General features: G+C 41.3%; 1 protein-coding gene across 1 annotated transcript in view; it reads left to right on the top strand.

The window, feature by feature from the left end:
* The window catches only part of MYPN (myopalladin), a 91,607-nt gene extending 82,173 nt beyond the window's left edge, over positions 1–9,434 (top strand). The window contains exons 17-19 of the mRNA XM_044660316.1: positions 1,091–1,256; positions 5,472–5,605; positions 8,220–9,434. Of these exons, the coding sequence (XP_044516251.1) occupies positions 1,091–1,256; positions 5,472–5,605; positions 8,220–8,389 (470 nt within the window). The 3' untranslated portion in view covers positions 8,390–9,434. The remainder of the gene's footprint in view (positions 1–1,090; positions 1,257–5,471; positions 5,606–8,219) is intronic.
* The last annotated feature ends 16,686 nt before the right edge of the window (positions 9,435–26,120 follow it).

Here is a 26,120-nt window from a genome sequence, read left to right as displayed (position 1 = left end):
AATAATATATCTTTATTTAAAATAACCATATTTTCCAAAACAAAATATTTAGTGAGAAGCGGCATTGTTTTATGCTTTTGCAAATCTCTTTAAAGTCTAGCTTAATAGAAGACTGTTGAATTCTCATACCTGCAGATAATGTCTTAGTATCATTATGAAAATAGTTTTGACTTCACTCACCCCCTGAAAAGGTCTGAGGGATCCCCAGAAGTCTGTAGACCATACTTTGAGAACCATTTCTCTAGAGAATGCGCCCACAGGGAGGAGAGAACAGTTTGGGGGTTTGAGTTCATCTCTTCTTTTTTTCTTAGTTGATGTCCTCCTAGAAATTAGCCATCAGAAAGGAGGAAATCATGTTTGCTCAAAGGCTGCTTTCACAGGCATGCCTTCCTTTCCCATGTGTACCTTGAGCTACTTGGCTAAAATGTTGACTGCCTAATCAGGGACCGTGTCTGCCCTCCCAAGAACATTCATTCAGGAAACAATTCTGTGATTTAAAAAATAAGGAACTTCCTCAGAAAATAAGTTCGAATGAAAAGAAGCTGCTTTGCTTTGAGTAGATATGGTTTCTCCACATTTTGTGTTGAGCAATAAAAGAAATGACTATGATTTCACATTTCATACCAGCTGGAAATTTCTCCCTCCTCTGAATTTCCACAGCATTTTGTTCGTAGCTCTCTCCTACAATAGTCTGTCTTGCATTAAAGGATCTCTTTTGTCTCACTTACTGGACTGTAATCTCAGGGAGGGAAATAACCAGGGCTGCCCCTCGCACAGTTTCTTCCATATAATATAGGGAATTAGCAAATATGTGTCCAATGAATACATAATAACTCCTTGGTGTTGCTTTTCTCCCTCCTCGCAGAAAGTACAGTTAGCTAAGCAAGAATGAGAGTTTTCTCTTTATTTTTAAAGACTATTTTAATGGGCATCAATGCAAGAATTCCTTATTAGAGATATACAAAGTGCCATGAGAATAGCTGAGGAATAAGCACCTGCCCTGTCTTTAAGTTCGTTCACATCTACATCCTTAAGACAAAAACATCAGGGTACTCATTTGTCAGAAAATAACTCTACTTTTCTCATTTAGCCAAAGAAATCAAGAAAGCACCTGTGTTCCTAGAGAAACTGCAGAACAGTGGTGTGCCTGAAGGCCACCCTGTTAGATTAGAGTGCCGTGTGGTGGGCATGCCACCCCCTGTGTTCTACTGGAAGAAAGACAACGAAACCATCCCTTTCACCAGAGAAAGAATCAGGTACGACACTTTGAGACATTCTGTTAATGAGCTCAGAGGCTAGCGAGGCTGGTTTGGCCCCCAAAGTGAATACATTTGGACTGATTTCTCTAAATGATTCTCTGAAACAAATCCCATTCACTTGGTTTGACAATATCCTTCATGCTCTTGTTCCAAACATCATGGTGCTACTTCAGGAGCCCAAAGGCTAAGTGGGATACGTGGGGCAGAATGCAGGTTGTGTTCAATATGGTACATGCTCTATTAAGAGCTGGGAACTTCTGAAAATATAGCACCTGAAATCCTCACTTTTCACCACTCGTCTTATTTGACACGACCTAAGAGAACGTCCAGAGGACACGAAGACTTAGAATATTAGGGACCTTGGTTCTATCCCCTCTTTGAATAGAATAGAAAACTTGGATCCAGATATGCAAAGCCACAGTTTCAGTAAACCTCTTGATTTCACCTCTCACAGGGTTCATTTTCGACCAATAGCCAAACAGACCCAGGTAAAGGCATGTAAATAGTCAGGATGTGGCTACAGCAAATTTTGGGCCAGGAAATCATGGACTATCTATTGATAGATAGATAGACAGATAGACAGACAGATAGTTAGTTAGATAGATAGATAGATAGATAGATAGATAGATAGATAGATAGATAGATGGACAGATGGATGGACAGACAGACAAGTCAATGGATGGATGAATAACAGATAAAATATGTGATGGATGAATGGATAGAAATAGAGATATTGATAGATGAAAATATGGGTGGATGAAAGGATAGATGATGGATAGATAGATTGATAGATAGACAGACAGATAAATAGACAGATAGATAAACAGACAGACAGATAAATAGATAGATAGATCTTTAAGATCTCTCTGTCCCATCAATTTCTAGGATAGACGGAAGCAGCTTGGTACAACTTGGAAATTTTAATGTCATAGCATGCAAATAGGAAAGAAACAATATGTAAATGACATTTAAAGCACATTTAGTAAAGACCTGAAGAACACTTGAGGATGTAATTGTAAGTGAAAACATAATTTCAACATAACCACCTTCCTTTTCAAGAGAGTGCACAGCCCAGCCATCTAAATCTTTGGAAAATGAAGTGCACTGCCGCCACTCCTAGATATGTTAGACCAAAACACATGGTTTGAGCAGGCATCTCTAATATGTACCTATTTTTTTTTAAGATTTTTTTTAAACCCTTGTACTTCGGTGTATTGTCTCATAGGTGGAAGATTGGTAAGGGTGGGCAATGGGGGTCAAGTGACTTGCCCAGGGTCACACAGCCGGGAAGTGGCTGAGGCCGGGTTTGAACCCAGGACTTCCTGTCTCTAGGCCTGACTCTCACGCCACTGAGCTACCCAGCTGCCCTATGTACCTATTTTAAAAAATTCATTGGCATCTGATCAGTTAAAAAATAACCAAACAATTGACTTGTGTCTCCCAATATGCTTTTTGGGGAAAATATAACTGGGGAAGCATCCGTGTCAGCGTGTAATTATGCCATGACCACCTGCAGAAGAAGATGGCAGAAAGACTTGATTCTCTCCTTTTCACAGACTTGGAAAACCTGTGCAGCTACTGGCGGCCCTTTCAGTCTTAAAAGCTCCAACTCTCAAAGCTTTTTCATTTCTCAGCATCTGTTTTCAGTAGGAAATTGCATTTCTCTGAGTTGCATCTTTTGGCAAGGAGTGATGAATCTTCTTGGAGCCATAGCACACCTTCTTAGTCGTTTTTTTTTCATGTGTACAGAACCCAAAATCAGAATTCATTTTGTACAAGGGGACGGTATAGTTGTTCTAAACATGACCACGCTGGCTTTTAAATGTCTCTTTGTCAATTGTTTTTGTCATGCCCAGAGCCTAAATGATGGGTAGACCAGACTCGATCTGTAAACCAGTGCCAGACACCTTCGCACAGAGCCCACACTGAAAAGAGTCTTATGAAAACCTTTTATCTTCTTTGCAGTGGTAAATAAGTAACAAAATCCTCAGAGACCTTGTGAGACATGCAACAGGATAAAATGCAGAAATTTTAAAAGACTCAATTTTCTGAGTCTCTACTGAGCCCTTCTACTCATTGGAAGCTTTCTGAGGAACTCTCTGAAGCAAATGTCCTAGTACCAGGGGCTTGTCTATGCTTTTTGCTAATGAGCTGCGTGTCGTAGGCACTAGGTAAATTTCTTCATTGAATAAATGCACACATACATGTGTGTGTCCTTCCTGGTCTCAACAACCTTATTTCTTTTTTTTCTAAATCCTCACCTTTCATCTTAGAATCAGTACTGCGAATTGGTTCTGAGGTACAAGAGTAGTAAGAGCTAGACAATGGGGGCTAAATGACTTGCCTGGGGTCACACAGCTAGAAAGTATTTGAGGACAGATTTGAACCCAGGACCTCCCATCTCTAGCCCTGGCTCTCAATCCACTGAGCTAAGTAGTGTCTCTTTCAACCTTATCTCTTGATTCTACTGACTCTTAGTTAAATGAGGCAAAAAAGAATCTATTTGTGTCATTTCTCTATTTTGGAATTGTAGTGACGGAATTCTAGGTCTCTTCTCTTGAAATGGCCCATGTGTGAATGGAGTTTGAAGCCAGTGGGTGGAGCTAGTCGCCTGAGCTAGGAAAAGCTTAATCTGTCTGTCACCCCAGTCCTGCATGGGCTAAGAGCTGGATGTCCCCTTAAGTCAGGAAACTGCTTTAGTGGGCAAAGCCAGCCAAGGAAAATGAATGAGCTTTGGCACAGAGACAAGGAGTGTGCTTCAGGCCCTTAGGAGGAGCTGGCAGGATGCAGACAAATTCCAAAAGAAATAAAGTTTCCAACAATGGGGTTTTGGCCAGGCTAAGTACTAGTGATGAAGACATCAAGCCTCACCAAAGGACAGAACTGCCTTCAACCACCAGCTAGTGAAGTTGCTTTCAGAAAACCTAAAAAGCTTAGAGAAAAAAGGGGTAAGGAAGGGGCAAGAAGAATTCTGGGAGCCGGAGTCACAGAACCTTTCAGGAAGTTAGCACAGGATGGCCTGAATAGAAGAATGGGAGCTGGATGGGGAAGTGCCCTCCTTAGAGGGAGAGATGTGGGGATGGGGACAGGGTGGCCACAGAAGCGATGTACAGAGTGCCTTTTGGAGGCAGAGAGACAAGCTGGATACTTCCCACATCTGGAAGGAAAACTGAGCATGCTACCAGCCATGGCATGGTGCCAGTACAAATTACACATACCTATCAACCAGAAGTCCAAGTTGCCTAGGTGAATGTTTATCCTTTCTTCTAAGCAGAGGCTGAAGATACCCCATTAGCACAGCCACACTGTGGCTAGGCTTCATTTGTTAGGATAAAAAAAACCTGTGTCCTCTAAGTGAGTTTGTTTCTATGTTTCTCTCCATCTTTTCTTTCCACAGATTTAATAGAAGTTCTTTTGGGGGGAAAAAGTCTAACCTTGTCTCAATTCAATAAGTATTTGGCAACCCCCCACTATGTACCAGACACTATTCTAGACACTGTGGCTACAAACAAAAATGAAGCCACCTTTCTCCTCAAGGAGCTTAAGAGGGGAAGGGATGTTCCGCACTATGTCTAAAACATGTAATAAACTCACAATGGCTAGGTGTCATTCATTCATTCAGCAGATATTTAATAAGCACCTTCTGTGTACAAGGAACTGTGATTGCCTCAGCCCAGGAACTTAGGGGAAGCAAATATGGACTGTGAGTTTAAAATGGAAAAGGGGAAACCGAGATAGCTGCCTATCCCTTCCCACCTGGTCTGCTTCTTAATTACTCCAGACTCTTCCCCTGTTGAGACTTCTTTAAGGGAATCATTGAGGTTCACCTAGACCTGATTTTTCTAATATTTTTGGTGACATTAGGAAGAGGGAAATCACGTGGTTGTATCAGGGTGGGGGAATTCCCAATGTGGAAACTTCTTCCAACTACAAAATTTTGTCATTTAATCCTTATAGAATTGCGTTGTTGTTGAGAATGACTTGTCCAAGGTCACACATCTAGTATAGGTCAGTGGTAAGACTTGAACTTGACCTTCCTGACTCCAAGGCCCTCCTCATCTATTATGTAGGACATACTGACTCTCATCCTGCTCTCATCTGTATAAGAATGTTGGTGACCAAAATGTGATGGGTGCTAGGTGTCTCCCTGAAGCCTATGCCCTAACGTATGCCAGTATATTCCGCTCAAAGGTCCTTTACTTTTTTTTTCAGCATGCACCAAGATACAACAGGTTACGTCTGCCTTCTCATCCAGCCGGCCAAGAAATCAGATGCCGGATGGTACACGCTGTCTGCCAAAAACGAAGCTGGCATTGTGTCATGTACTGCAAGGCTTGATATTTACGGTGAGTCTAATGTGCTCGTTTGAAAACACACAGCCCAAAAGAATGTATAGCATCCATTCCCTCACTCCCTTATCCCAACGTTGCTGGAGCAGTTAGCTGGCTTTATTTTCCACAAAGGAACTGGTCGGATTAGGTTATTCATTCCAGAAGACAGATTTTTAAGTGATTTCAACCCAGCTACCCAAAGCCCTTTGCTGTTATCTATTTTCTGCACCCTGGAGAGCTTGAATGCAAGAATGATGGAGCCAGAGAGCTATTTAAGAATAGCAAAGAGGAGGTGATTATCCAATTTTCAGGACTTCAAGGACTCAGGATTTCATTAGTAAGAAGTATTCACTCCCTTGGTGAGGACCCATAAATTACTCCCAAGTACTGACCCATTATTGGCGCTGAAATAGAGCTCACATCAGTCAATTTTGCTAAACGCCATGAAACATTCCTTAGTAAAGCCCTAAGAGGGAGCTCCACAATGTGCCTTTAATTACCATTTCTTGAATGAAACAAGGTAAGATGTTTTTAAGCTAGGAGAGCCTGGTTACAGCTAGATTATATGCCATCCAGTGGCCAAAAAAGAATGCTTCCTTTTCTTTATACTTTTTTAACCCCTGGAATAGGGAGAGATTTTGTGATAGAAATGGAAGTTACTGATGCTGACTATATTACTTTGATACTAATTATTTGGTTTAGAACATACTGACTCTTGGAGTCTTTATCTCAACTCCTGCTCCCATCAATGAGTTTTGTCCCCAGCGTGTGGCCACTCTGACCTCTTAAAGTTCTAGGGGTAGCCCTTAGGGGCCAGAAGAGGTCTATCTAGTTCTAGAGCTTAGAGCCCCAAATAGTGTGCTTCCCACTTGCTGATTGGTTCATATCAATTAGCCATCAAGGCTTAAATAATTTTTAGACAAGGGTATATACTCAGCTACTGGATTAAGATCGTTTGGTTTAAAACATCCCCTCAAAATCTGTGACGGGGGGTGGGGAGGGGGAAGCTAGATGTCTCAATGGATAGAGCCAGATCTGGAGATGGGAGATTCTGGGTGCAAATCTAGCTTCAGGTACTTCTTAGCTGGGTGGCCCTGGGCAAGTCACTTAATCCCCATTGCCTAGTCCTCACTACTCTTCTGCTTTGGAACCAATACACACTATTGATTCTAAAATGGAAAAGTTAAAAACAAAACAAAACCCTGTGACATACACTTCCACCAAATACATACAGACCAGGGAAGAGTGGGTTTAAGCTTAGAGATTACATGCAACAGCCGGGTGATTCGTAGATCCTGAAAGTCCTTTGGCTGGAGTCCTTGAGATGTTCCCCTTAGGCATGCATGCTGGTATTAGATCTGTCCAAACTGTTTCAGGATTCACACTTCAACCACATTGAGATTTAGCATTTAGAGTATTTGAATATGATAAAATTAGTAAGAAAACCAAGTTTGCTTGTAATTCCGTCTCCCAGCCCCGCCATCCATGTCTATTTCCCTTTCTTGTCTCTGCCTCCCCTTTTGAAATCTAGTTTCTTGGTACTTGGCCCAGGGCTACCCAGCTATGGAGCCCTATGTAAGCTTGCTATTCCGAGACAAGAGTGCATCCTGCAGACCTTTCTTGACTCTTCCCTACCAATGTTTCCCTAACACATACCTTGAGCCTTCAAAGTCTCTTCTCTATTTTCCAAAGAAATCTGATAAAGTAATTCTTAGGGATGTTTTAGTGGCTTAAAGCTTGTATAGACCCACTTGTGCGTAAGGTGACAGAACCCTAAGACCTATGATGACAAGGATCCCCAAGCCCTTCACATTGATACTCCTGAAAAAAACAGAAATTATCAGAAGGTATAATCAGGCTCTTAGTGACCATGACAAAAGTTATCACTACCTGGTTTTTTGGCATATTTTTTGCCTTAATACTTGAAGCTACTTATGGCTCAGCCCAACACCCAACATTTTTGTCCACCCAACACAAGACAAGACAAGTAAAGACCTACTCGGAGAGCTATCCAAGAAAACTGGCTCCAACACCAGACTGCTCTACCCCAGAGGTCTCATCTTTCCTTCTTTTTACAGGTTGCCTGTGGGCAGCTTCCAATCGGGAGAGATGCTATTCTTTGACCTAGGGCTTTTGGTGGCAGCTATTGCCCTCTTGCCTCAGATTTTACTCATCCCTCCTCCTTAATTGGGGCCACAGAATGAGTGACTAATGGCATTGGTACTGTGGCAGGCCAAGTTGGGGGGGGGGCAAGGTAAAAGAGAGAGATCTATTACCTGCTCCCAGTATCCCCTGAATCATCAAAGTCTATCTTTTTCTGTAGCCTGTTGCTTCCTTCTTGTAATATGATCATGGATCTTAGAATTAGAAAGAAAAATAATCTGATCCTGTATTTGGCAGGGCAACCATTTTTATTCCCAGTTTATAGATGGGAGAAATGATGCCCAGAGAGGTCCTGCTCAGCCTCCTCATGTGCAGTATGAGAATCACAATATCTTCTGAGGCACAGACATGAGAAGGCTAGAGACTAGAATCCAGGCTTCCTGCCTTCTACATCCATCCCTCCTTCCCATATTCTAGAACAACCTGAATTCAGCTGAGTCTAATGTGTCCTTTTACCGATTTTCAGCCCAGTGGCACCAACAGCTTCCACAGCCCATGTCGGTACGACCCAGTGGCAGCCGCTATGGATCCCTCACCAGCAAAGGACTTGACATTTTTTCAGCCTTCTCATCTATGGAAAGTACGATGGTGTTTTCATGCTCTTCTCAGAGTATGGTGGAAAGTGAAGAACTTTAAAAGCCTCAGGGCTCCTGCTATGGAGGTGAAGGACTGACGAGAGAAAAGAAGCCCACAGTCACCAACAACAAGAAGAGATAAGCCAAGAGAGGTTTCCAAGCAACTAGTTTTTAGTAAGTTATCACACTGCTGGACTTGTTGCAAGGAATACTCTGAGCAAGCAGACTGGGGAGTCTCTCAGTCACAGCAGAGGAAGAAAGGGGGTGCTGTACCTTTTAAAAATTTGAACAAAAGAGAAACGAGGGGATACGGTATAATTAAACCAAAAATGCCACATGGTAGTCTGCCACTACTCTGGGCAAAAGCTACTGCTCTGTCCATCCCATGCTATGTTAGAGAAGCGTAGTGCTACAAAACATATTCTCAGAGGCAATAAGCTTGTGCTAGAAGGTGCACACCATAGTGCCCTAGAAAAGGGCTAACTCACCAAATTCAAGAGGAGGGAAAGAGGCTAAGAGATCGTGACCTAACTCTCTCCAGTCATGCAGATCGTAGTAATTTGAGGAGAGCTTATCAAATCCACTTTGTTATAGCATTGTAGAGGGATAACATAGAACAAATGTATATAAAGAAGCAAGTTCATCTTTTTCATCTTGAGCAAATTGAACTGCACTAGAAGTTGCCAAGAATGAGTGACATGTTTATTGTAGGCATTCAGACCTACCCGATGCAGCGTAGCAACATCTTGCTGTGCCCAGCCCGCTTCGTGGTTGGAATGGATGCCTATGATGCTGTCTGCTCTATTTTTTTTTCTATTCCTGAGTGTGACTACTAAATTATATTTACCAAGAACTGATTTTTCCATTCTATGTCATAATCAGTTTATTCCTGACTTATTATACTCCTGAGCAATGACCCAGTAGAGTACATGGACTAAACTAGCCAAAGAGGAACCTTGGAGAAATGCTGCGAAATCTCCAGCATCGTGTAAAAAGTGACTACCATACATTACTGCTTCTAAGATGGGAAGAGGTCATCTCATACTACAGCAACAACTTAGGCCAAGAAGAAATCAGACAGTAAAGACCTCCTCAAAAGCCTCAAAACATGTAATTCTTTTTTTCTTAACCTTTACCTTCCATCTTAGAATCAATACTGTGGATTGGTTCCAAGGCAGAAGAATGTTAAGGGCTAGGTATTGGGGGTTAAATGACTTGTCCAGGGTCTCACAGCTAGGAAGTATCTGAGGTCAGATTTGTATCTATCTCCAGGCCTGGTTTTCAATCCATTGAGCCACCTAGCTGCCCCCAAACCATGTAATTCAATGAAGAAAACAGAAAATTAAGTAGAGGAAGTTATGAAAAAAATTCATGCTTTTCATTTCCTCCCCAGGGCAGTGGGCTATTAGGAAAAGCAGCCATTTTAGATTTCTAACTGCCTTAAGATCCCCACCTAAAGAGGTGGCATCTAAGTAGAAACTATGATGCTAAAAGTAAAAAGTGAGAGGAGAAACCAGCACTTCTGATTCTCGTTCATCAGTTCAGTCTCTGCCGCAGGTCAGGGATGACTCTGCAGTGACATGAGTTGATGATGTCTCTCTGTTCCAGCCACTTGGTTTCAGGGACGTCTCCAGGATCCTTTTCACCAGGCTTCCCACAGAGGCGTAGGGATCCAAGGAGCCCCAGGATGGGGGGAAAAGCTGTTCATTTGTTAAACTTATATATTGCAAGACAGCATGGAAGCTGCAAAGATGAACAAGGCAGACTCCTGCCCCTACCACATGAACTAGCCACGCAAATGACTGCCGTTCCTCCAGGCCCCAGTGATGGCTGTTTCCCTGCCCAAAATCTGTCCTTTGGTCAAAAAGGGATTCTCAGTGAGGTTCCATTTGCATCTTTTATGACTTTAAAAATAGCTTCACAAATGGGCTATATGATGCTATACATTCTATTGCCCAAGAGTGAAGGTTTTAATTGAAATATAGAAAATGCCGAATTTTTTATTTGTCCAAGAAAAACCTCACAGCATAGAAATGTGTAACGGATGCCTTGTAGCAAAATGAACCAGAAAGCCAGTTTTGATCAAAAGGATTCTATTTCCTCACTGATTTCTATTATTAAATTAAAAAGGTTTTGTTAGAAAAAATATCCAATAGAATAAGTTTCAAAATATTTTTAATAAGAAGGGCTCATGTCTGGGCCTGGGCCTGTGTGGCCTGCATGACAGCACTGTTCTAACTCTCCTTCTACTACTTCCTTGGCTTCTCACATACCCCAATTATCCTAGACCCCACAAGTCTCCAAAGCTGGGAGCTGCTGGGATTTTCCTTTTGCATCTCTCAGAACTTGGATCTCCTTATGTATCTGCTTATTTGTTTAACGTCTAATAGTGAGCTGGGATACAATATCGGACAGTTTGAGTGGAAGCTACCTGAGGGAAAGGACCATTTTTATATTTCTCTGCCCGTCACTGAACACAAGCTCTTACACATAGCCCATAATTCATAAATATTTGTTATATGAATGAGCCCTTTTTTCTCAACAGGAACTTCATTCGGATATAGAATGTGCTCCAGGCTCAAGTTTGAAGTTTGGATGTAGGAAAAGTGAATTAATGCCCTGATGTATAAAGTTGCAAGTCTGAGATTCTGTAAAAAGACCATACAAAGATAGGATATCATTATGAGAAATTTAGTTTTGAAGGATGGGGAAGGGGAAACAGATCAATTCCACATAAATCACTGGACCCTAATACATGGAATGGGATCCCAAGAGACCTATTTTACCACCCTGAGCCAAGCAATTCCAATTGACAAGCATTTATTAAGCACCGCCATGTATACAAACAATCGCATTTTCTAACTCAGACTCAATAGAATGAGATAAAGAGAATCAGGACCCCAGGTCTTTAATGTTGGGATTATTGAAGTATAGGACCCCCTGCCTTATTACCGTATTCAAGAGTTACTGAACTACAGAGAATACTGACAAGGTTGAAATAGTGTACGTTGATTTTGTAGGACTTGACTTTTGTTTTTTCAAAATGGCACATAGAATCTGAAAGAGGCTAGTACAAGCAAGCTGGCCTTTGGGGCAAAAATACCACATAGATTCAATAATTGTGCTTCTTCCCTAACCCACAAAAGGCCCTTTCAATAGATAACTCTTGTTTAGTCATCAGAATCAGAAGTGGATAGAATATAGATAGCTAAAATTCACCGATAACACTCAAATTTCATTTTAGCTCAATGGTCAAGACCTCTTTCTTTGATATTTCCTTTCGAAATCTGCTAAAACAACAATATTGATAGGAGTACCAGTTCCTCTCTCTGCCTCTGCCTATACTTTTGTCATTATCCTAATATAAGAGGGAAATGGCCAAAAAGTAGAAAAGAAGGAAAGCAAACGATCCGGATAAACCATTGAGAGAACCCCTGGAAATAGTTGGGTTTTTAAGAATCTCTATCCAAATACCATCCATTCAGTGGCAATGTGTTTGTCTTCATTAATATATGTAGAAAGGGGGCAGCTGGGTAGCTCAGTGGATGGAGAGTCAGGCCTAAAGACGGGAGGTCCTAGGTTCAAATCCGGCCCCAGACACTTCCCGGCTGTGTGACCCTGGGCAAGTCACTTGACCCCCATTGCCCACCCTCACCACTCTTCCACCTAGGAGCCAATACACGGAAGTTAAGGGTTTAAAAAATAAATAAATAAATAAATTATAAAAAATTTAAAAAAATATATGTAGCAAGCTCAAGAGCCACAATCCAGTCTTGTAAAGTTAATTTCCCCAAGCGACTTACTGTCCAAGTCAAAATGCAATATTGGGCAGTCAAACAGTGGGACCTCAATCTAGAAAGTGCCTGATTTTCTAATTGATAGTATCTCCAAAGTTCATTTATAAATCAATTGCAAAATACGTTTCCCCCTGAAATAATCACATTCGAGCGGTAGCTTGGATCCCAGACCTTCCTGATTAACCAAGGAATCTCAAACCCGTAGTCCAGGGCCACTTCAGAGCTCTGCAGCCTTCTAAATCATATTACAAAGCCTTTTGAAGGTGATACCAGTATGTTTCGTGAATGATTTTTGTGAAGAGAAACAAATGTGTAGATAATAGTTACTTAGACTTTTAAAAATGCAATTTGAGTTTGAGACCACTGAGTTAACTTATCATGTAGCTGTTCTAGTACTAGCAAGCACTCAGAGTACTACCTCGAATTCTGGGTCCTGGTAGCAGGGAGCTATGTGATAGAAAAATAAGAAAAGAGAAATATCTTCTTTCTTTCCTGGGCTGATCATAGGCAAAGTTTTTAAACCCAGTTTGTCTTTGGTGCCATCTCATCTCCCTTTTTAAAATCCCTCTTCTACCCTCGCTAGAGGGCACCAGCCCCTTGGCTAGTCCCCTCCTGCATCCCCAGGACCCCCAGTACATGGACCTACATGCTATGATAGCCTACCTTCTCTCTCAAGCGCCCCCATCCAAGGGCCTGCTCCCCACAGCAACTCATCTCAGCTAGTTCTTAGAAAGACAGCCATCTCATGGAACGAGTAGGGTTGCACCGTAAGCCTCTCAGAGACAGGTCTTGACATTTTTAAGAGAGGATGCTCGTTAACACAAAGGATTTTCTAATTAGCAGGAGAACATAATAAAGAGAAATGAAAAATTCAAGTAAGGTAAGAAATGATATTTTGACCAGCAGTGGCTGCCAAATAAATAGGCTCGTGCTGTCTGGGAACTCAGCGGGGGACTAAGCGAGCTCCCCTAAGCCATTCCTATTTTTCCTAACTCCCCTTCATCCATTTTTGAACCCACAAATTCTTCAAAATATATCCAAGGGCTCCCATGGCAAATAGAAGAGGTACTCCTACCTTGGGAGAAGGAGCAGGGACAGGGAAAGAGATAGGAGTGGGGAGGAATCAGGAGAGCCATGTCAGTGCTGAGACTGCTGGGGAAGCTCTAGTCAATCCCCTGCTCTTTCCTCTCAGAAGTCCTGGAGACAATTTCAGATCTCTTAGCGAGCTGTCAAGTCGCTGACAAAGCCCAGCATCTTTTCACTGCCGATTAATTAGAGAGCTAATTGTTTAGTGAATACCAAAGAGCTTTCGAACTGTGACTGTCCTACTCCCAGCCCCATCTCCCTGCTAAGAAAGTTGCTAATATTGTGTCTTAAAAGTTAAAAAAAAAAAATGCACTTGTTGAAAACGTATTTGCCCTTTTTTCCGTCTAATTACATCAATCAGCACAGCAGGTATTGTAGCTTCATAGGCGTCTTGTTTTTGTGAGCGTGTAAATAATGGCCACGGCATTCTGAGAAAGAACCGATAGCCTTGAAATTGCAAGAATCGGAAACTCCTGGATTTCTGTCCTCTGAGAATTGTACCATTGATGCCAAGACTAACTAACTATGAACATGAAGAATGTAGTAGGCACGGAGGACTGCTCTGGGGAGAGATCTACATACGACCCTGAGATCATCATCCCCGGCCAATAGAAAGCCAAGGGTTGGCTGTGCATTATTTACTCATTTTGAAAATTAAACTAGATAACAATAAAATGGAAATGAAAAATATTTTCACGCTTCTAATAAATCTGCATTTTTCTTTGCAGAAAAATAACTTTGATCTCAAGATCCAAAGGTTGCTTTGTGAAAGTGAGCAGAATGGGAATTTGCAAACATTCAAAAATAGTTTTCAGAAATGAGTCATATTAAAGCAACTACATTATGCAAATTACAATGCATCACTGCATGATTTATCCTGGTTAAGTTATCTCTGCAATAGTTAAAGAGCAGGCCAGGTTCTCATTACTTCAAACTTGACTCTAACCAAAGTCTAGAATTACACAAGAATGGGGAGATAGCGTCCGATTCCATGAAACTGGGTCTCTCAAGAAGGTCAATTCTGCTCTACTTATTCCACCAATGATGAAAAGAGCAGAAGGAAAAAATGGAGTTTGCAAGAGGGGCATTTAAATTCCAAAATAATGGCCATATCGAGGAAGTTGAGTGGTGTTTGAATCCCCTCGAGAAACCCTGGTTAATTCTATACAGATATGGCAAGGTGAATGTCACTCTGAAGAACAGGGTTATTTTACACAGATCAAGTGGATTCCCAGCCAGAATAGCCCACTCTTGGCAATTTCCCCAGTTACAGTTGGGACAAATGAGTGAGCGATGTGTTAGCGTAAGAATAACCGAGGTGCCCTGGCAGCCAAAGATGAGTGGAATTTTGCTATTTTAAGCAGCATAGAGACAAAGTATTGATTAAGACATGAGGATAACTTTAATGCAAGTGCATCTCTTCTTGCTCCAACAGACGTATTCCTGAAAAGTTGTATGTAAATCAAATTTGTATAAGGCAAGCGCCAAAAAAAATTCTCTCTTTGATTTATTTACACATTGATTTCGAAGATCCTTTTTCCTATTTTCTGAATGGTCTTTAGTGAGCAGTGGCATCCGTAATGACTTAGCATTAAGTTTCACAGTCCATCCTCATCGCCATCCCCAGTCTCTCTCTTTCAAGTACCCAATACTTTGAAAAACCCTCACACACACACTGTACAAGAGTACAAAAGTACAAGAGTTCAAAAAGACTGGAATTATGCAGCTGATAATCCTCACCCTGAGACATCTGGCTCTAGTACAGTTAGCTGTAAGGAGCATCACAGAAGCTCCCAAGTTTTTTCAGTATTTGTTTCCTCCTTCTAGCCCCAGCCCTGTAAGATGATGAAGCAAACTTGTCAAGGAAGAACTCACAGTAGAGACCCTCAAAAAATAGTGAATTTAAAAGAAAAAGAGGCAAAATCTGAAAATGCATATTTCAAATTAAAAATGTAGATGGACTGAGTTGATTTTCAAAATTTAAATGTCTTTCCTACCCCACCACTTTTTTCTTTTGTTATCTTTTTTCCAGGCAGGATAAACTATAAAGATGAAATTTCTGCATATAAAGTCATACCCAATAAGCCATTTGGAGGAGAAAAAAAAAGCCCTCTTCAAAAAATACTCCACCTTTTTCTTACAAACAAATTTCTGTTTTTCCAGATAAGCCAGGGAAATTTGTTTAAGGACAAGACACTACAGCCTGCCTCAAGGAAGAGTTCATTTGTCTAAACTCTGCCTCCTGCTTTTTGGGGCCCCTGGCTACTGGCTGTGGATTTGATTGAGTTCCCATAGGAAGACCAAAGGCAGTCCCTGGTTTCTTTTCTGCTGTAGTACAGGATAATTCCATACACTATTCTAGAGAGTCATTTGGAAGCTTGGTTGTGGTTTCTGGTGATTTCTCACTAAGAGACTTCCACACTGAAATCTGAGATTCTTCGCTGGGAATTAAAAACCAAAGTGTGTCCTCAAAGATTGGTATCTCATGGCTTGGTCTTCTCTCACAACAGTTTTCACTCTTTTCTGATGCTGCCCAGTCTAGCAAATGGATTATATACATCTGGACTGACTAAATGATGTACTTTTAAGAAGAAAACCATCATTTCAGTTCTAGTCCTGAAAGCAGTCATAGTTAATTGCTTCAGCCCCCTCCTCCCAAAAAAAAAAGGTGAAATATCATTGATGTTTCCCTTCTCTCAAGCTATATGAGCCCACTCCACTTGAAAACACTCCAGTTCCCAGAAGGTTCCCACATATGGCATTCTTCCCCTGGAGGAAGCTGGAACCAAATAATTCTCTCAAATATTTTTGGATATTAAAATCTTAAGGGGGAAAAAGTGTAACTAACCATCCTGAAATATTTAAAATCTCTTTGTACTGTATATTTTGCCTATGTTGCTAAAAAATGAAATAATAACTCTGGTTTCTTTCCCTGTTACCTGACATTGTGCATGCTGGGTTTTCTGTAGAAGTTGGAGCTAACACCACCTTAGGGCAAATTGTACCCATGAGATGTAGCTGGCCCCTCACGGAAGGTTCAGGGGGTATGTATGTAGCCTAGTAGACCATGTAATTAACAACTATGCTTGTTGATGTTTTCTAGACATGCTTTTTTGAAGTTTTGTTGGTTGGTTTTGTTTTGTTTGGAAACTTTGCTTTTCAAGTTATCGAGGAGCGGCTTAGAAATAAAAAATAAAAAAATAAAACTTGGGATCTATGTTCAGCTCAAACTGAGCATTTTAAGGCAATTTAGAAAATGATGGACTGTTTCTTCTCTAAATAAAGTTTTGCTTATTGTCAATTCATTGGTTTTTAATCCCAGATTCATTATGCACAATGAAGGACTTTACAATCGACTAATATTTTGGACTGCCTTCTTGCTATCCAGTGGCTTTCTTTGGCCCGTGAGTGTTCTTGCATCTGCCACCATTTTGAAATAATAGATAGGACGCTCATGCTATTCCAATAAAATATTCATTAAAGCTTGTTCATGTATGGTATATGGAAAGAACCAGGAGTTTGTGCTTGTGATTCTGTGGATATAACTTTGGCGTCTCTCCAGACAGGCCTGAGATAGCAGCACTTGCCCTGGGGTAACAGTAAAATGTCATAGGAAAGGCGGGAACTTAGGGGGCAAAAAAAAGGAAAAAAATTCAGGATGGGGGGAGAATACAGAGGAAAACCAGATGGGATGATGAAAAAGAGGGGTAAAAGGAAGATGTCCCAGATCCCAGGGTCCCAGATGTCAGAAGCTCTGTGCCAGCTTTCATGGCTCCTGAGAATACGTATGTCCTTCTTCAAGGGCACACAAGCTTTTCTGAGTCTCCTCTCCTATTTATTAATAATATATATTTTAATTGTACAGGAAAGAGCTTTTTCGACTTGTGAGGATATGTGAGGGTTGGATCTTGTGTTTTTATGGTTCCTAAACCTGCCTCTAAGGGTGGAATATCTCAGAGAAGTGATTAGGTTCAACCAAGGGGAAATAAAGTCAAGGGACAACTTCTAGTCGATTGTACCTGCAAAACAGTTAAGAGATATATTTTACGTTTACTTTAACTTAGCCATTTTTTTCTGAACCGAATGAAGCTTTGTTGTTAAGCCTGGCAGCCTTACTGAAATTAAAATCTGATGAGCTGATAATCTTTGCCATCTTTGACAATGAATTTAACCTTTATGGGCCTCAGTTTCCTCATCCCTGAAACAAAAAAAATACTCTTCTCAGCTCTAAAATCTCTAAGAAAAGGAGCTCCTTAAAACACACACAGCTATTCGTGTCGTTCCCCTATTCAGTCCACTCCAGTGACTCCCTGGCATCTCTAGGATCAAATAGTCCTTTAGTGTTTAAAGCCCTTCATAACCTTGTCCCACCTGCCTTTCTAGTCTTCTTATACTTACATTCCCCCCTTGTGTTCTTCAATGACACTCGCCTCCTTGCTATCCTCTCCCACAACTTTCTATCTCCTGGCATTTTCACTGGCTCCCTCCCATGCATGGAAAGTTCTCCCTCTTCATCTCCACCTGCTGACTTTCCTGGCTCCCTTCCCCTCTCAGCTCCTTACAGGATATCATTCCCAATCCCTCTTAATCCTAGTGCCTTCCTTCTGATGGTTTCCCATTTATCCAGTCTATAGCTTGTTTGTACACAGTTGTTTGCAGGAAGTCTCCTCCATTAGACAGGGTGTGTCTTTTGTCTTTCTTTGTATCCTGGTGCCTTAGCATAATGCCTAGCCTGTAGTTGGCACTTAATGACTGTTTACCGCTCACCTACCAGCCTGCTTGGAGACAGGGAGGCCAGTTAAGAGCTCTTACAGTAAGGAACAACTAGGTGGCTCAGTGGATAGAGTCGGGCCTGAAAACAAAAAGTCCTGGGTTCAAATCTGACCTCAGACACTTCTTAATTATATTACACTGGGCAAGTCACTCAATTCCAATTGCCTAGCCTTTGCCACTCTTCTGCCTTGGAACTGATACTTAATATTGATTCTAAGACAGAAGGCAAGGGTTTAAAAAAAGATGTTATTACAGCAGTCTAAGTTAGAAGTAAAAAGGGCCTGGCGAGTAGAATTTGAAAGGAGAGAGAAATGGAAAGGTATCGACGTCACCAGAAATAGGAAAGGTGTGAGGAAGAGCAAGTCTAGGAAATATAAATTTAACTTTGGATGTGTTGAATTTGAAGTGACAGCTGAACCCGGATGGCAGTATCCAACAGGGAGTTCCATATGGACCGAAGCTCACGTCGATTTGGTATTCATTTCTGTAAAGATATGAATAAAACCAAAGTAATGGATAAAGTTGACAAGAAAGAAAGTACAGATAAAGAAGAGAGGACTCTTAGGAGCCTTCCTTTTCAACCATCCTCAGCTACCAGCTGATATCCAGTTGCCTTCTAACTTGGGACGGGGATAGAAAAACCAAGCCTCCCCAAGTTTGGCTCCAACCAAGAAAGTGGGTCTCGAGAAGCTATTTGGACTTAATTGAGGAGACAGCTTTCCGTTATGAACAGAGCAAGCCCTTTTTGATTCAAAATTGACCTGACCCTTAGAGAACTTGGGGATAGATACCTCCATTGTCCTTCAGATCTGACTACTATATTGGAAGAAAGAGGATGATCAAAGAAAAGATGGGGCCATTGCTTCTATATAAGAATGATGAGGTATGGCAGAGCCAAATTTGTTCAAATTCTTATTTTGTTTGTTTTCTTTGCCCAAGAGAATGATCTTTGAACTTGAACAGATAGAACAAAAATGACTCATTGGAACTGAAACCAAGACAGGTAGGGAGACCACAAGAGATCTCCCAGCTGTTCTTGTTGAATTCAAGCCACACGGTGATTCCCAAAGTGGGCGCCACTGCCCCCTGGTGGGTGCTGCAGTGATCCAGGGGAGTGGTGATGGCTACAGGTGCATTTATCTTTCCTATTAATTGCTATTAAAATAAAACAATTAATTTCCAGGGCGCTAAGTAATATTTTTTCTGGAAAGGGGGCGGGAGGCCAAAAAAGGTTGGGAACCCCTGCGACTAGTAGATGAACTCTATCCCAAAGTATTGAAAGGACTGGTAGGTAAAACTGCTGGGGCACAGTCACTTGTCTTTGAAAAAATCATAGGGAATGGAAGAGAAGTCTTATGACTAGAGACGGGGCACATGTTCCAGTTGTCAGAGAAAGAAAGGAAAGAAACCCTGCAAACCATAAACCAATGAGTTTGACTTCAATTCCTGGAAAAATTCTAAAGCATATTAATAAATGGATGGCTGGTAAACAGTGGTCATTTAGAGCCAGCATCTCATTTGAAACTTATCTCAATCATAAAGACCTTTGACAGGAGTCTTAGATTTTTAGATTGGAGGGAGGAGGGATTGCTGAGATACTGGGTGCCTAGATTTCAATGAAGTATTTGACAGTCTCTCATCTGATTCTTGTGCAAAAGATCAAGAGATGTAGTTATACAATAGTAGTTAGGTAAATTCAAAAATGGTTCATTGGCCAGCCCCAAAGAGGAATCAGTAATAAAAGATGGTGGCATGACCTGGGGAACTGTCTTTGATCCCATGCCATTTGACATTTCTCCTAGTGGCTTGGATATATTCATAGATGGCATGATTATCAGATTTGCAGCTGTCACAAACCTCAAAAAGATAGCTTCCACATTAGATGCTGGAGTCAGACGCCAAAAGATCATGACAGGCTAAATCACTGAGCTGAATCCAATAAGATCAGTTTGAAAAGAGATCATGTCTTATAATTGGGTCCAAAAAAACCATAAGCAGGGGGCAGCTGGGTAGCTCAGTGGATTGAGAGCCAGGCCTAGAGACGGGAGGTCCTAGGTTCAAATTCGGCCTCAGACACTTCCCAGCTGTGTGACCCTGGGCAAGTCACTTGACCCCCATTGCCTACCCTTACCACTCTTCCATCTGTAAGTCAACACACAGAAGTTAAGGGTTTAAAATAAAAAAAATGTAAGAAAAAAAAAAACATAAGCACAAAGTGAGGGTGACATGGGCAGATAAACGCTTGGGATTTTAATGGACTGGCTGCTCCACGTGAGTCAACAGAATAATGAGAGCCAAAAAGGCTGAAACATCTCAAGATAACATTAAGAAAACTGACATGCTCTGTCTAGAAAGATGATGCCTTCTCTGCCTTAGTGTGATCACATCCGGACTATTATCTAGACATCGCATCATAGAAAAGACATTGATTAGATGGAGTGTGTCTAAAAAAGGGTGCCCAAAGCGGCCTCAAGAGCCCACCATACAGAGACTCATTGAGGGAACCTGGTTTTTAGCTCAGAGAAGAGATGAAAGGACATCAAAGCTATTTTCAAACATCTGAAAAAACTGTTGTGGAAGAAGAAAGAGATTTTTTTTCTTGGCTCCTGGAGGAAGGACCAGGCACCATTATTGGTAGAATTGGTAGAAGCGAACTGATGAACCCCCTGTCTATATCATGTGTCTTTTGGCAACTCCCTCTTTTTCCTCCTATCAGAATTGGTTTTCTTAAGCCATTCTTGAGAGTTCCCATCCCTGCCGAGACTGAATTCTCTTGTAGAATTCTAGACCACGATGTCTTCTCTATCCCCTCCCCGAACCTTGGGAAATCTACCCCTTACAGACGCTAGCATGCATGTTAGACACTGTATACAGTAACAGAAATAAAGCACAATGATCAGCTGTGAAGGACTGAACTATTATCAGCAAAACAAGGTTCCAAGATAACCCCAAGGGACTCGTGGTTTTAAAAAAATGCCATCTATGACCAAAGAAGGAACTGCTGGAACCTGGATGCAGATCAAAGCACACCATCCTTACTTTATTTCCTTCATGAGTTTTTCATTGTGTATGTGATATATGTCTTCAGTCACGACATGGGGAATATGGAAATATGTATTCATGAAAACACTAATACCTATCACACTATTGATAGCCTCAGAAAGGGGGAGGGAGAGAGAGAATCTGAATTGAAGAATGTCAGAAAACAATTGTCAAAATTTGTTCCCATTTGGGGCAGCTGGGTAGCTCAGTGGATTGAGAGTCAGGCCTAGAGACAGGAGGTCCTAGGTTCAAATCCAGCCTCAGGCATTTCCCAGCTGTGTGACCCTGGGCAAGTCACTTGACCCCCATTGCCTAGCCCTTACCACTCTTCCACCAAGGATTCAATAATCAGAAGTTAAGGGTTAAAAAAAAATTGTTCCCATTTGTAATTGAGAAAAATTTAATAGAATGTGTCAGACTAAACCTTGCTTTAATCTTCACTATCACAAATTCTAAGGTGGATGGTAGTCCCACTAACATCATTTCTCTTCCAGTATCCAATTCAGTTCTTTCTTTATGGAGAAAATCAGCTACAAAATAACAATTACTTTCATTTGTTTCTTCCATCTTTTGAGGGTGAAATTATAATTCTAGTCAAGGAATTATATTTCCTATTGCTTGTTTTTTTAAACCCTCACCTTCTGTCTTGGTGTCAATACAGTGTATTGGCTCCAAGGCAGAAGAGTGGTAAAGGTGGGCAATGGGGGTCAAGTGACTTGCCCAGGGTCACACAGCTGGGAAGTGTCTGAGGCCAGATTTGGACCTGGAACCTCCCATCTCTAGGCCTGACTCTCAATCCACTGAGCCACCCAGCTGTCCCCTACCTATTGCTATTTGACAGAGAAAGAGGTCCAGCATGTCTGGCTAATTGAACACAACTTTCTCATGAGCCTGTTCAGATGACCTGTAGATAGATAGTCCCAGATGACAATGTCCCTTCTGTCTCTTCATCTTTCAATCTTCACCTAAATGATCTTTACTATACTTTCTGCCTCCAATTTTGGAATTTCTCTACATTAATATATCTTCTGAGAGTTTCAGGAGTTTGGACAAGCAAGACCTTACCAACACACACAGAGCGTTTGACTTATACAGTCCTCATGTGGTCGATGATTCTTTATTTTATCTTTAGTTTAGCTATGTGGTGAAGAGATTGACTTTTGATTGGCTGCTGATCTGGAACTAGGGAGGCATTCGAGTGGTACTAATCGATTAGTGAGGCAGCTAGGTGGCTCAGTGGATGGAGTGCCGTGTTTGAAGTCAGGAAGATGAATCTTTCTGAGTTCAAATCTGGCCTCAGGTACTTACTAGCTATATAATCCTGGGCAAGTCATTTAACTGTTTAAACTCAGTTTCCTCATCTGTAAAATTTTTCTGGAAGAGGAAATTGCAAACCATTCCAGTATCTTTGCCAAGAAAACCTCCAAATGGGGTCAAGAAGAGTCAGACTCCTCTGAACAGCAGCAACAATCAATTCAAGCGAGCCTCTCTCTTTTTCTGTACTAACCTCAGTGGAGGCAGGAGAGTATGCTCTAAACTTCTGGGTGGGGAAAGAAGCTTTGGCCCTTAATCTCTCCACCAGGGCCCATGAACATAGATCCTCTTTCTTTCTCTTAGGTCTAGGAGTATCGGACCAGGCTATGACCTCCCCCATGAGCTTGAGAAGGGAGCTGGAGTCCTTGGCAGAGTGGATAGTCAGCCAGCATAGACCCAAAGGGCAAGTGGGACCCAGGCCAGCAGCGGTAGATTGATTCAGAAGCCAAGATGCCAGTTGCCACAAGCAAAGTGACTCTGTCCATTGGCTAAACCACATTTGGAAATGAAGTTGGTGGAGCAAATACTTCATAGCAACGGTTTTACTATCCCTAAGACTGAAGTGGTATACAGAGACTGTGTCCCTAATATTTGCAGGAATAGTTTGGACTTCTTGATAAGTCTTCTCAATAAACTCAGTATTTATAATAAATATAAATATATTTTATTTATCTTATATATTTATTAATTTAGTTTGTGAATATAATTTATAAAATATAAATATGTTAATTTAATGTATGTGTATTCATATTTAATTTATATAAATAAATGCTTATATTTATTTATATAAATAAAATATATTTATAATCAATGTAAAACCTCAGTAAAACCAGATTGATGTTAATTGGTTCAATGATCCTGAAGTTCTGAACACCCTGGAATAAAGTCTCAAGCCAATGGCATTCTGGAAGAATCCCATAACTCTTTGGGGTGATGCTAGAAATATGAGGGGGAACATAGCCAGTCTTGCTATAAGGAGGTGTGAGTGCAGGCTGAAGTTAGCATAAGGCCTCCCTCCCTAGGACTCATGGACTACACTCACATACAACACTTTTCTGTGTTACAGGTCATCTAGATGACCAATAGCTATTTCAGTAGCCCTTTGCAGGTAATTCCCAACATTCACTATCCGTCTCTTTTTCCTCTGCTCCTTCCTGGATGATCTCTCACCTGAAGGCTATTCCTTAGAGGACAGGCAGCTTTGCAGTGCTTAGGAGGAGGAGCCTGGCATTTATCACTTCTTTGTGAGTGGCCCTTGCTCTTTCTTTTTACTTTCCCCCTCTGTATCACCTTTATCCACTTTCCAGCCTCCCGGCAGAGGTCAGGATTCCTTATCTATAAATGAAAGAAGTTTGACCTAACTCTAAAATTCTATGATCCTTATGAATTATCAATAATGGAACATTCAAGAAATGTTTATTAAGATCCTCTTAAAGGTGTGGCTAAGTTGCTCAGTGGAGAGAGAGGCAGGCCTGGAGATGGGAGGTCCTCAGTTCAAATCTGGCCTCAGATACTTCCTAGTTGGGTGACCCTAGGCAAGTCACTAAACCTCATTTAACCAGCCTTTATTGTTCTTCTGCCTTGGAACCAATACTCAGTAGAGATTCCAAGACAGAAAGAAAGGTGTTGGGTTTTTTTTTTTACATCTATTAGGTATGAAGCCCTAGTCCAATGACACATATTTATGCGGTGCTCTAAGGTTCTTAAAGTCTTTTCTTCATAACAATGATAGAAAATATTATAGGAATTATTGTCTCCCACTTTTATAGATGAGGAAACTGAGGCTCAGAAGTGAAGAGACTTGCCCAGGATCACACAGCTCATGCCAGACTCCAAATTTGAATGTGGCTCTTTCCTATCTTTGTATCCAAAACTTTTTCTACCCATCACAAGATTTCTGGCTCTGTGGTAAACAAAGAAAGAGTGGTACATGGAGCTTATAATCTAGATGGGAAGGCAAGGCACAACTCCATAATTCTTCAAAGATCTCTGATTTCTCCTTCCCTGATGTATAAGGCAATCCTTCTTGACCCAGATGGTCTACAAAAATTGCCATGGCCAAAAGGACCATAAGCCCAAAGCCAGCCTGGGAGTGAGCATCTCTGAACTCAACCAGGCTGATCCTGAGGTTAATTGGCCTCCAGTCCATCACCAGTTTCATGCTCAAGAATATTTTGAGCAAGAATATAAAAAATAAACATTTTAATGTTTAATGGATCTAAAATTTTATCTGGGTTGACATATTCCTCACTGACACAGATTGTGACCCCTCCATAACTTAGGGGTCTTGGCGAGCTGTGGTGGTAGAAAAATCCATCTCCTTATGTCGCCCCCCCAGTAATGAGAGGCTCTCTATCTGCCTGAAAAAATTATAGGATTGACCCAGAGTTTAGAAGGGACCTTAAGCATCTAACCCAACCACCTCATTTTACAGATATAGAAACTGAGGCCCATAAAGGTCACACGGGTAAAAAACATCAAAAAAATTTGAATATTTAAGACTATGTAAAGTGGTCCAGACCATGTACTCCACTGGAGTTCTTTTTCAGACTTGTTCTCATTCACCCTTATAATTCATGATATACTTAGAGCACTATTTTTCATAATTCTTTCTAAAAAGCTTAATTAGATTACAATACTTGTTGGGGGCAGGGATTAGAGAAGCAGAGAAAGCTAGCCAAAACTCCAATTTGGTCATCATGATGGCAAAGAGGACAGAATCTCTATGCTTGGTTCATTGTTGTGCCCACACACCTCACACTTATACCAAGCAATCATCATGAAAAGGCTAGATATATTGCTTTGTAATTTTAATAATAGAAATTCAGAGTCCAGAGTAATCATAGATTTGCTGCCTTCAAAACGGTTTGAAAGAAAAGGAGATTATGAATATTCATTATTTGATGATTTCACATAAATTCCATTTTTACTTTGAGCCTATGGGTTTGAGAAAGCATTTTCTCTGCTTGTAAGCTGAAAGGGAGATTCCTATTTCTTAATGACAGTTGAGGCAGAGCTGTGGATATACCATAGACTGTGGTCAAATTGTAAATTGGAGAGAGACTAAGCGTGAACAGAGTTCATGCTTTTAAAATTGGAATCTCATTCATTTTGTTTCGTTTTTAACAAATCCCAAGTGTACAGAGAAATGAGACTCTAAGTTCTTGCTAATTATGAATAAGAAGTTCTCCATAAATATAACCAATGCCATAAACCACTGCATCTTTTCTTACACTAAGGAGCTGCACTGATTTTTTACAAAGCTAGCAGATGTATGGATGAGTGACAAAGGGAATTCAGCAGATCCAACTCTACACTTAGCCCACCACCCCTCCTATCACTTTTGAAAGGAGAACTTCTTAGTATTAAGTACAGAGAAGTCTTTGCCAAAAGCGCGCTCTCTCTCTCTTTTTCTCTCTTTCCTTCCCTCCCTCCCTCTCTCTCTCCCTCCCTCTCTTTCTCTCTACTTTTCTCCCTCCCTCCTCCCTCTCTCTCTTTCCCTCTCTGTGTGTGTCTCTCTACTTCTCTTCCTTCCTTCTCCCTGTCTCTCTCCTTCTCTCTCTTTCCTTTTCTCTCTTTCTGTCTCTCTACTTCTCTCCCTCCATTCTCTCTCCCTCTCTCTTTCCTTCCCTCCCTCCCCTTCTCTCTCCCTCCCTCTCTTTCTCTCTACTTTTCTCCCTCCTTCTCTCTCTTTCCCTCTCTGAGTGTGTCTCTCTACTTCTCTTCCTCCCTCCTCTCTCTCTCTCTCTCTCTCTCTCTCTCTCTCTCTCTCTCTCTCTC

The sequence above is a fragment of the Gracilinanus agilis genome, chromosome 2 (genome assembly GCF_016433145.1).
Source record: "Gracilinanus agilis isolate LMUSP501 chromosome 2, AgileGrace, whole genome shotgun sequence".
NCBI classification, from domain to species: Eukaryota; Metazoa; Chordata; class Mammalia; order Didelphimorphia; family Didelphidae; genus Gracilinanus; species Gracilinanus agilis.
This window is presented reverse-complemented; position numbering and strand designations above follow the sequence as displayed.